General features: G+C 54.0%; 2 protein-coding genes across 2 annotated transcripts; both read left to right on the top strand.

Annotated features, from left to right (window-relative positions):
- Positions 1-1,666: 1,666 nt before the first annotated feature.
- On the top strand, positions 1,667-3,118 carry LY79DRAFT_508389 (polysaccharide deacetylase; the record flags this gene model as incomplete). The annotated part of the gene is made up of 4 exons (XM_060553933.1): positions 1,667-1,875; positions 1,948-2,012; positions 2,068-2,977; positions 3,079-3,118. The coding sequence occupies 4 exons, from the start codon at positions 1,667-1,669 to the stop codon at positions 3,116-3,118; spliced, it is 1,224 nt and encodes a 407-aa protein (XP_060417875.1).
- A 5,923-nt stretch (positions 3,119-9,041) lies between these two features.
- On the top strand, positions 9,042-10,871 carry LY79DRAFT_508483 (family 2 glycosyltransferase; the record flags this gene model as incomplete). The annotated part of the gene is made up of 3 exons (XM_060553951.1): positions 9,042-9,083; positions 9,139-10,548; positions 10,644-10,871. The coding sequence occupies 3 exons, from the start codon at positions 9,042-9,044 to the stop codon at positions 10,869-10,871; spliced, it is 1,680 nt and encodes a 559-aa protein (XP_060417876.1).
- Positions 10,872-12,015: the final 1,144 nt, after the last annotated feature.

The raw sequence follows: 12,015 nt of genomic DNA on the forward strand, positions 1-12,015 counted from the left end.
CGACCAGCGTTTTTGATGGAAACGGAATGAAGAAAAGTTCCAAGTCAGAGTCTCCTTCATCCACCAAAAAGGTTGGAAGGATTAGAGTAGGATGCTGACGGCACTAGAAAGATCGGAGTATTGTCTTGCTTTGTTTCCTGGACCGAGCGCCAAAGAGTTGCCGATGTGTCCCAAGGAGGCAACAAAAATCGAAATGAAGCTTGCCGTATACCACGAGGCATAAGTCAGTCAAGTCGAACGGGTCTTGGGTTCCAACACTGGGCTGAGCAGTGTTTGAGCTGGGACCGGTGACTTCACTGTGGTCCCTTTAGGCTGCCAAGTCCTCGGAAAGCCAACAAAAGACTAAGGGATGGGGTTTTCGACCGCTGGCCCGTCTGTGGGGAGACACAATCGCCCTTCATTCATGTGAGCTTGCCAGACGTTTTCATTCATGCCCATCGCTATCGTTGTCTTAAGTGGTGTTGCTTTCCAAGTTCAAATATGGCAGATCGCAAGACAACGGATCCCAGAGTTCATCCTCCCGGATTCAACGAGATACGGATGCCGAGCCCAGACACAATCCCTCCCGCCAGACCCTGGGCGAGGAAGAGAGACAAGCAGAAAAGAAACGTTGTACTTCTGATGAGAAAATAAGGACGACAAGGACGCACCTCCCCCCCTCCCGCTTGGCCTATCCTTGGAACCCTCGGATAACTACTAATGGCATGAATGGAATCGACAAGGGTTATCTACCCTCAGTCAGGGCCCCTAGTCAACTCCTACCAGTCACACCCTAGTTCTTGGTGTCTGATCTTCCGCTAAGTCTTTCCTGGTCTTCCTCTTAGGGCACATCATCAGTCAATTCGGTGTGAATGGCTAGAGCTCCGTGAGGTATTGGTCAGCTTCTGCATCTCCTGCAGGGGCTCAATGTATCTGGTCTCACTCTGCATTTGCTGTATTGACAGATGAAAAGTAGTTTTTTTTCTTGCTTCTCACCGTTAGCCTGCCAACACACACCTTCACGGCGATGCGCTTGAGGACTCGTACCCCGAGTGATATCGGTCGATCCCAGCCTTTAGTCGGGCGAGCCGGGTCCGCCATCGGGAAACAACTCTCAGACAGATTACCCTGCCCAAGTTCTCAGAGGTTCTCGTGTCTGTCGCGACTGGCGTGGCGCTGCAACTTGTATGCCGCCTGCTGAACGCCTCATCCGTTGTCTCTCTCCTCATGTAGGCATGACAAAGTCCCAATGCCACTCCGAAGACATGGATGGATCCAGCGATGTGGTTGAAACGTGTCATGCTATACACTCGGGTCTTGGTTCGACGCGCAACGGGGAGCCGTCTCGTATTGAATTTTCCAAGGCTGGTCCCAGCCAAACGTATACATCTTGTCAGCGCCGTTGCTCCGACTGCCAAGTTGCACGTCACTTCAGACCGACTTACTCCGTCTCTTTTTCTAAGACCGACCCAAGGAATACCAGGACAACCGGCGCCCTTGGCAGGACTGGACGAGACGAGCACCGTTCTTGTATGACCAGAAAGACTGGCTGGCTACTGCTTCCAACATCACTTGTAAATACCGCTCCTCGCCATCCCTGGATAACTTTGCATTCTATCCCTCGTTTGTGCCCGCAGCGTCGATCTCCATAACCACACCCTCGTTGCAGCATATATTGCCCCAAAACATGCATAGACTACTGCCATTCATTCTGTCCGGGGCGGTCAAAGCCGCCACTATTCACAGTCCCCTCGTCAAACGAGCCGAGTGCGGGCCTGGAATCGGGTCCTGCGCTCCGGGACAGTGTTGCTCAGAGGCCGGCTGGTGTGGAACGACGGCAGATTACTGCGGCGGATCGCAATGCCAGATTGAGTTCAGCGACTCTTGCGACACCTTGTAAGTTAAACTGAGACTTTTTTCCCGCTTCCAGATGTCCACATAGCGGAGTTGCTAACAGGGCCTCACTAGCTTTCCACCACCAGGCGCTAGTACGGAGAGTATCGCCCGTCCCCTCGTGGGTTCCGTACCTTATGGTGTGTTCATCTTCATCGTGCATTGCAGAACAGGCCTAACGTGCGTCTGTTCCAGGCTCAATAATTACCACCTGCGCCGTGCCCGGTACCTTGGCATTGACGTTCGATGACGGCCCATACATCTACACATCGCAGTTGCTCGACATCCTTGAGGCCCAGAATGTCACCGCCACCTTCTTCGTTGCCGGGAACAACAAGGGCAAGCTGCGGATGGATAACCCGGATACTGCTTGGCCGGCCGTCATGCGCCGGATGCACGCTGCTGGCCACCACATTGCGAGCCATACCTGGAGCCATCGCAACTTGAATTTGGTCAACAGCACCATTCAGAGGACTGAAATCATCTACAACGAAATGTCATTCCGTAACCTCTTCGGCTGGATCCCCACGTACATGCGTCCGCCTTACCTCGAATGCGACGCGGGCTCCGGCTGCCAGAACCTGCTCAAGACGCTCGGCTACCATATCATCAATGTTAACATCGATACCAAGGACTATATGTATGATTCTTCTGAGACAATCCAGACCGCTAAAGACCGCTTCTCTAGCGGGATCTCGACAAATGCGGCTGCCAATAGCTACATCGAGCTGTCCCACGACGTCCACTATCAGACCGTGTTCAACCTGACCCAGTTTATGATCGACACAGCAAAGGCACGCGGATACCGTCTTGTGACCGTGGGCGAGTGTCTCAATGATCCCAAGGAGAACTGGTACAGGCCTGCCGGTGGTGCCATTAGCTCCGGCATCGCGCCCCTGTCCACGAGTACGAGTACAACAACTTCCGTGCCCACGCGTAGCACGGCCTTGACTACCTCGACGAGCCAGTCGCGAACATCCTCCACCTCATCCAGACCCCCTGCATCCACGGCCAAGGTCTCGCCGGACCAGACCTGCGGTGGAACCGCTGGTTACACGTGTCTTGACTCGACATTTGGCAACTGCTGCTCACCATATGGGTTCTGGTAAGCCTCCAGAACGCCCCGTGATACTATGAATGGGACGGCTGACGATTTCTCCTTATCACAGCGGCTCGAGCCTGACGTACTGCGGAACGGGCTGCCAGGCAGGCTTTGGTTCTTGTGCGCCACAAGCTCCAGACGTGAGTGATACTACCAACGGGCTTTGCGGTAGTCAGTACAAGGCAACCTGCAAGCACTACGGCGAAAAGAATTGCTGCTCGCAATATGGATACTGGTACGTGACTGCGCTCCCTTCAATTCCCTGTTACCGGTGTTTCTGGGCATGGGCGCCATTCGCCGATTCGTAGGCGACATTATTGAACGATTCGAATTACTGACACATAAATTACTACAGCGGAAGCTCCGCAGCCCACTGTGGAACAGGATGCCAATCGCTTTTCGGGATCTGCAATTGATCGAAATATGCTGGGCCAAGCTGCGGATACTGCCGCTTGCGTCTAACCTTGCGAACGACCACTATGCTCGCACTATCGAAAGCCAATGGGAGAGCCCTCACCCGCAAGCAGCTGGGTACCTATCTTGAATATATCCGCCCCTCCGCAATACAATTTGCAATATAATTTAGTAGTAGCACTAGGCAAGGAACATGAGGGGCAAAGGTTGTAAACCTTGTTATCCTCGTGCTTAGTTTTTACGGGCAGGCGGGCAGGCGGGCAGACGGGTCATGGAATCGATGGGCTCTAATCCATCGACAATGCCAAGGCTGTCTGTCGGCATCGATGCACTACCACCTATTCACTAGGTCCATCTATCTTCACGGTGTATACTCTTACGGCCGACAAAATACGATGGAGATTGGAGTTGGGGGATTGACGCGACTTTTGCGCATCGCGGCAGTGGAAACAAACCGTTGGGATATTGCGGAACTAAGGGCAAGGCAGAACGAGGAGCAAATAGCTTGATAATAATGCATAATTGAGTACGGAGTAAGTGCAACACGTCTCAGCCCGTATCCCGCGTTTGCGACATCTCAACGGCGGCCTCCTCTGTCTCACCGGATGGAACCATCCCTTGGCCTTGGGTAGGTGGTTATTTCAACGACAAGAGCCGATGTTCGTTTGTCAACTTTGAAATACGAGAGATCGAGAGAAACAAGAAAAGAAAACAAAATAAAATAACTAAACTAAACTGGCCATGTGTAGGTAGTGAGTGGTGCTAACGAAACGCAATTACCCGTAGCGGCCCGTGGGTGAACTGGGGCCTGAAAATATCATCATAGCAAGCGCTATCCCGCTATACCACATAACACCAAGAAGGAGGGGACGACGTGCTCCGACTATCCGTGATTGGCTCCCTAAACAGAAAAAGGATTTTTTTCTTCTTGTGGCCGTGCTACGACGTACGACGAGCCTTTTGCCTCGTCAACGGGCGATGGATATGGGATGTTTCAGTGGGGCTGGACCAGCTGTTTATGGGTAACCATGACCTGACAAAGTATCCATCCGATTGCATAGCCCAGACCTCGTCTCCGCTATGCCAAGGCAGTCGAGAAGCAGCCCAGGACGCAAGTAAGCAGAGCGCTCAATGGCTTGTAAAGCCCTGCCCGCTCACTTGCTGGCGAAGCAACGAGTCGAACGGGAGACGAGATCTAGAGTAAGATGATTGCCGGAGGGACAAACGCCCCAGCCGTCGCGATTCGGACGCCAGACCTTCAGTCGTCGTTCAATCTCTCCCGTTGAAGTTGACAAAGCTAGGCCATGACGGACCACGGCCCGCGTGCCGTTGGAAATAGACTAGGTCTAATAGAGACTGGACGACGGCACCCGGTTCAGGGACAGCAAAGAAAGAAAAGAAAAGAAAAAGAAAGAAAAAACACTAAAAAAAAACTTGCAGGGAGGAGAAAGGGGACGCCACACCGTAGCATTTCGCGGGGGAGGCCCGATGCTGCTGCTGCCATGGCCCGTACTGGCTCGTCCAGCAGGTGGCCGCTGCAGAAGGCCATATGGTCAGGCATCGATCTGATCCGGTGCATACACGAAAGCTACCTGTGCCCATTTATGACGCCTCGGGCCACTGTAAGGTCATGAAGAGGGGGGTGGGGATCCTCTGGTCTGCTTCGCCGCCATTTGCCTGAAGGACAGGTGCGTTACATCCGACAAGAGTTGCTACGGTCTGCCGGGCCTCGGACGAAATGCCTCCATCTCCTAGCGCCGTTTCTTGCTCCTACTACGTACACTGCGAGGCACATTACCTGTTCCCTCGACTTCGACTTTCCCATTGACTTCCGCGACCCCTGTTCAACTTCGAGAACCCCCCCCCCCTCTCCTCGGAAGCTGCCAAGAGCGCGTCGCCTTGGAAGACTAGACCCTGGCTAACGCAGGAACTGGGATTCTGCGTGTTTAGCGTCACTCTAGCCCCTCACCGGGGCTTTTAAACTACTACTACTACTACCTACATCGCACATCGTACAGGTACTTACCGTATCCTCTGACTTAACTGAATAACCGCACAGACCGCGGGCTGCTGAAAAGGGGCTGGCGTGGTGGCAGAAACAGGGATCTAGATGTGGCAAATACAGGGAGTCATTTACGTCAGCAGCAAGTTAGGCGGCAAGGGTTAGGGTTACATGGGTGGGTGTGTGTAGAAATAGATTGACCGCTTTCTATAAGGGGTCTAGCGTATGGTCTGTGCGGTTATTCAGTTAAGTCAGAGGATACGGTAGTACGTGTAAATATGGGGCCGCTTCCGCCGCCGACGACTAACCCACACAACCAACCCCCCGGATCCCTGATCCATCCATCTTACACTATCGGGGTAAACGGATATGAGCATAAACATATACCTAACCAAAGGGGGGGCGTGTGGCAACCCCGCGTTCCCAGTTCCCATTTTCCCAGTCAAGTAAAGTCTCCTCCTTCACATTTACCTAACAGCACCAACGACGATGCATACCCCTCCCCATATTCTTGCGACCACTCCACCAAACGCGCTCACCAATCGCATCACATCCTCATCGCAATGACATGTAAGCCGTTTCCAGACTTCTAGACGCCCCCCCTCTCTCTCCTGTGTGTCCTCCGCTCTCACTCACGATCCGCATACAGTCACACTTTTCTTTTTGGAGGGGGGGCTGAGACTTGGGACCGGGAGAGGCACGGAGGAAACGACTTTTCACCCTTGGCCTTGATGCATGACGTTGCCATCAATGGTGTGACGATGCATCAACGCCACATCTTTCTTCTTCCGCGGCTGGCTGTCGACTGCCTGGCCGCTCCCGTACCCACGCAATTCCCATGCGGAATCTTCTTTGGGTCTACCGCCAAACATCTGCCCAGCCGGGTAGCAGCACAAGTCTCGAGAGAGGGATACCTGAATCTATTACCCAGGGGTCTTCGATAAAGCCGAAAAGAAAAATCTTTAATTTCTGATCGCCCAAAGCAGATTAATCGAGACCCAGATGAGGAAAAGAGCGCAAAAGGAGGTCTTGCTGACCTTGTTTGATCGGCCTTGAATTTCGCTTCCTACCCTGGGGCTGATCGCGCTGCGTGGCGCTCGCACGAACCGTTCATAGAGCAGATATTGCAGCTAAGAAGAGGAAAGCGGACGTGGTCGAGTCCAGCTCAGTCAACGCCATCCCATCACGCGCCGTTCTTCCAGTCGTCCGAAGTTGCATACAGCCAGGCTACAGTGATGCAGGATTGGGTCGACCACACAGACACTGGGCTGCCCTGCGCATGACTCCCCGGATGCTGTCGGTCAGCGTGCGCGCATTGGAGAACAGGCAGCGGTTGCTCTCACGGAAACAACGTCCGTGCGTGCTTGATGACAGCAACGTTCCCCTAAACCCCGTTGAGCTCACCGGATGTTCGGATTTCAAGCTTACTTTTGCATTCATAGGCATCCTTGTACATGAGCAGGCACTGTACAACCTCTCGCTGGCTCGTGTAGCTTGTGAATCCATGAACACGGGCTTGGCACGACAGGGTTGACCCGGCTTGGTTCGATTTACAGCTCACTTCTGCAGGAAGCACAACATGTTGATCTCCTCTTTTCGCCCCTCGGATCCTTCCATGCAGTTTGTTTCTGCAGACAGAGCAAAGAGATTGGTCTATCAGCGCCGTCCGTTTGTGTGTCTGTCTCCTTCTAGACGTCTGCACTAGCAAGGCGAGGCAAAAGTCCAGCCCAACTTGATCAAGAGCTCTCCATCTGCGGCTCTTCTTTCCTCGGCCCCTACACCCCCGTGGACGGGGGTTTATCGAAGCGGTGATCAGCCGCGAACACTGCTGGAAAAGGTTGGTTTGGGTTACTTCGTGTGGGCCCCCTCTCCGCTGTTAATCCACGCCCGAAATAAACTATCTCTCGTAGTGCGGTTATTGTAGCTGCCGCGATTCGACGTGAGTTCCCAAGCAGCGGTGTCCTGAAGTTGAAACTGACATGTATACTGGACAGGGGTCTTCGGATCATCACGGCGCTAAGCCAAGGGCCCGAATTGCGACCTCATACCGCTCAACCAAAAGTCGACGCTGTTCCGCTTGTCTTGCTTAGCGAGCGGCTCCCGCCTTGCGAGGATAATCGGCCGTGCATTTCTTTCTGCGCCATCTCCGGACGCCATCTTTCGTCTGTGTGCGTGCTCGTTTCTTCCTGTTCCCGAATGTGTTGTTGTTTTCTTTTGTTTCTACGCCTCACTGTCTTCATTTGGAGCCCGTCCTATGGGACGAATCTCGTTCCGTTTAACATGGCTATGATTGGCATGTATGTGTTGTTCGAGCTGGCTGGACCGAACCCTGGTTTGTCTCTAGCCATCATGGTGTCCTCGCACTCGACCGAATCTGCTAAACAATGAGGGTCGAATGGCCATATGCCAAGCGGCCGGCATCAAATCCGGGGGGGGCGTGAACGGCCATCAGCCAGACGTACCGTAGTCCGTCCACCACTCATTCACCTGCAGCCGCCTCCGTATGTTGCTGAAGCCCTCTCGCCCCCTCGCCCCCCGACATGGGCTTGCTGTCTCATCTCCACTTGCCAACCGCACACACGTTTGGTAACTACGGCGATGAATGACTGGCCAAGCTTCTCCTGGTCCTTTTTGAACCCTCCTGACATGGTACCCGATGGCGTTCTAATGTACCTCGTGGCCGGTTGAGTGGGCAAGAGTAGACTTCGGCCTCACCTCTTCCACATATGATGCTTGCCCGGCTGACGCCAGATGTCCTGTCTTTGCCGCCATGCCAGGCGTGTATCTGTCGTTGTCCACTCGGTCCAGAACTGCACGTAGGCAATAGTTCGTACGTGCGAGACATCAACACATGTCGTTCCCGTCAGAAAGCAAGTCCAATCTGTTGACGGCGGCGGACCCTGGTGGACCCTGCCCATCCCCGAGCGAGCTGCCGACGTCCTGCTCTGTCTGCCTGACCTTGAGAAGAGCTTTGATTCCGACCCAGACAGCTGGTCGAACCATCCGCCTCGTGAGGCTAGCTCCAAATTCGCGCCCAGGTCCGCCGTGCTGATGCAACCCTCTATTACCCCATGCCGGCCCTCTTTTTATTCTGTTGACCCTTCCCTCAGGAATAAAGATTCATCCTCCACTCCTCCCCTCCTCACTCTCTCCTCCCTCGGCAGGAACTTCACTCTGTTGCCTCCGGCAGTCATCACATTCGTTTTGTTGTTGGCCCGACTCTCAGGATCTTGATTAGATCCCTGGCATCTCCCATCGCCCCCCCTTCTCGCCCACCGTCTCTCGCTCTTCGTTGCGTCTGCTCGATACTCATCTGTCGTTGTCGAGGTCCTTCAGTTGGAGAATCTCTTACATTTCACTCCCATCCATATACTTGAATAATCGCCATGCACCCACCTCCCTCTCATCCTCCCATGGCGGAGAGCAGCCGTGCTCCGTTGTCTCGCCTCTCTGGGGTGTCTACCCCGGCTCGCAGCCACCGTAGTCTTTCTATCCCGCAGCCCTTTGGTTCTAGAATCCAGTCGCAGGGCTCAGTAAGTTGAAGTATCCTCTTCCCTATGTTCTCTCCGTGCTGACTTTTTAGTCTGTCGTTGGCTTCAACGTCGAGGACCTGCCCTTCGGTGCCCGCACACCAGGCTCTGGCCATCAATCATGGCAATCTCGTGGAGGCGAATCCGCTGCCTCCTTTGTGTCGTCTGTTACACAAGAGGAGGCAAAGCCGAGATGGGACTCTGACTCGGAGCTGAAGATGGTATCAAAGTCTCTGTTGAAGTTCCAGAAGTGGTGTCTGCTCATCGGCCTGCTCTGCATTAACGCTGCCCTCATCTACGTGTCGTTCACGTACCACGTTGCCCATTACTTCTTCATGGTTCTCCTCAGCTCCAACACCGTTCTCCAGTTCATCATGATCATCTTCATCCTCGGTCACTTCCTCTTCAAGACCATCTTCTTCTGCTTCCGCCGTAAGGAGAAGGTGCCGGAAACGCCCGAGAAGATGGTCATGTTGCTTCCCTGCTACAACGAGACGTTTGAGGAGCTCACGCGGTCACTGGACTCCCTTGTCGCGCAGAAGAATATTGACGAACACCCGCGCATGATCTTCATCGTCGTCGACGGCAACGTCAAGGGCGCCGGCATGGAGAAGACCACCCAGGAATATCTTCTCCAGGACATCCTCGAGCCCGGCCCCACGCGCTTTTTCGAGAACGGCTACCGCGCTCGCGACGGGCTGTTCATGCCGACCAAGATCCAGACCGGTTACTACAAGGGCATCCCCTACCTCTTCGTCGGCAAGCGTTACAACCAGGGCAAGCGTGATAGTCTATGCTTCGCTCGTTCGTTCCTATACCACTTCCAGAAGCGCTCCGCCAACGTCATGACCATGTTCAGCAACGAGCTGTTTGAGCATCTCGGCAACGCCTTCGTCTCACAGGGCCTCGAGAACGTCGAGTACCTGGTCGGTATGGATGCCGACACCGTCTTCGATGAGTACTGCATCTGGGAGATGTTGAGGGAGATCCGCAAGAATCCCAAGCTAGTCGGTGTATGCGGCCACGTCTGTGTCGACTACGACGGCAAGAACTGGGGTCTCTGGTCGCTGTACCAATCAGTCGAGTATTCCCAGACGCAGGGCCTCCGCCGCATGTTCCAGTCCCGCATTACTGGCAAGGTTAACTGCCTCCCTGGATGTTGTCAGCTGATTAAGATTGACGAGGCCACCTTCGGCGACGAGGTCCTCCGCAATCGTTTCGGATACTGCCCCAAGCCCAACGACCTCATGACGCAGCACATCATGGGCAACTACTCGGAGGACTCGATCCACGCCAGCATCATCTTCTCGCTCTTCCCAAAACGCCAGACCGCCCAGGCCCTTCGCGCCAAGGCCTTCACCATCGTGCCCCAGGACTGGAAGGTCTTCCTGTCGCAGCGCAAGCGCTGGGCTCTCGGTTCCATCTCCAACGAGTTCGTCATGATCTTCCGCCCCGGCATCATCCCCATCGAGCGTCTCCAGTCCATCGTCGCCGTCATGACTTGGTTCATCACTCCCTTCATCATGGCCGCCGTCATCGCTTTGATCATCATCCTCGCCCGCCGTGGCGACGAGCTGGTCAGAGATCCGGTATTCATGTCGCTGTTCGCCCTTCTCCTGTTCCGATACGTAAGTGCTCTCCCTTGTGTTACTTCTCCCTCTCCCCCTTGACCGAGAGGCTCGCGCCAACTGAGACAACGATTGCTGACTGAGGCACGTCACAGATCTACACTTTCTGCATCGGTATCTGGCTGCCGAGAAACATGCTCGAACGCATGCAGTACTTTGTCGGCTACTTCTTCCACCTGGCCACGTCGCCGTTCCTCAACATGATCATCCTCGGCTACTCGCTCGTGTACTCCGACGACTTCAAGTGGGGCAAGACCCGCGAGGTCATCAAGGGGGGAGACGACGAGAAAATGGATGCCGAGGGCGGTCGTGGCACTCTCTAAGAAGCGTCTCTTGTGGATGCGAGGGTTCGCTGCTGCTCGCCTCCCCCGAATCTTAGGTCGGGATACGATGTCGGCGTCCTAGCGGCCGTCGATTTCCTCGCTTTCTTACTAATTTTTCAATTATTGACATGGCGTTTTCACCTGTTCAAGGCTGGGGAGAAAAAACCGGGGACACTAGACTCGTCAACCAGACGAATGTGGTGGGGGTGAGAGAAGCGTACGGGTTTCCTGAACGAGGCGGGCTGAAAAAAGAAAAAGGAGGGGGTTTGGGATTGGTTCATTCGCTTTTTGCACACATCACACAACACACAGCCACCGATCGCCATCATCAGATACATATCTTGAGAGAGCTGGAGAATTTGCACATACTGGAGACATCTTGTACAGACGGCACTGGGGATGAGCGGATGGTGACGGCGTCCGGGCTCTGGCCCTGCCTGACCTTGATCTTTCCGATTCTTCCACGCTTTCGATTCTTTGCATTTTTGTTGCATCTCCCGACGTGCTGGGACCGCATGTGGCTGTTTTCGATGTCTTCGTTTTTTTCTTTCTCAATTTAATGTAATGTATAGGCGTGGTGGGCTCCATGAAACGACGTATGAAGCATATATACCAAATACATTAAGCATATAATACACTTTTCCCTAAAGTTTCCCGTTTAGTCAATAGAATACCGTGCAAAGGCCATAATGGATTCATTCCATCGTCGTGCGTCAATATTGATAGATATCTCGAGAAAAGATATCAATAGTATGCCCTTCTACGTGCCATCGGCCACTCACGGCAGACTCTGACTCGACAAGCCACTCAGCGTATGGGCCGTATTAGTGAGTCTCATGCACCAAGGACGCCTGAGGCGCGACGTGTGGCTGCCACACCTCCAGCTCAAGAGCAGCGGATGGATGGCGAAACACGGCACGCTGTGCGAAATCGATTCCGCAAACAGAAATTGTGGCGTTGCGATATGGTAGCTGAAGTCGACGTGTTGCTCTCTGCAGGGCCTCCTCAGATGAAGCGATGGCTTTGCTGTCTTGCCCAACTTTTCGCAGCCGGCCACTTCGCAGCGAAGCATGTAAAAACTGAGGCATTCAGCGGGTTATGCGGAGAACGCTTTGCCACTCATGCTGAACTCTTTCGGCATGTG

The sequence above is a fragment of the Colletotrichum navitas genome (assembly GCF_030913465.1).
Source record: "Colletotrichum navitas strain CBS 125086 chromosome Unknown LY79scaffold_9, whole genome shotgun sequence".
Classification (NCBI taxonomy): Eukaryota; Fungi; Ascomycota; class Sordariomycetes; order Glomerellales; family Glomerellaceae; genus Colletotrichum; species Colletotrichum navitas.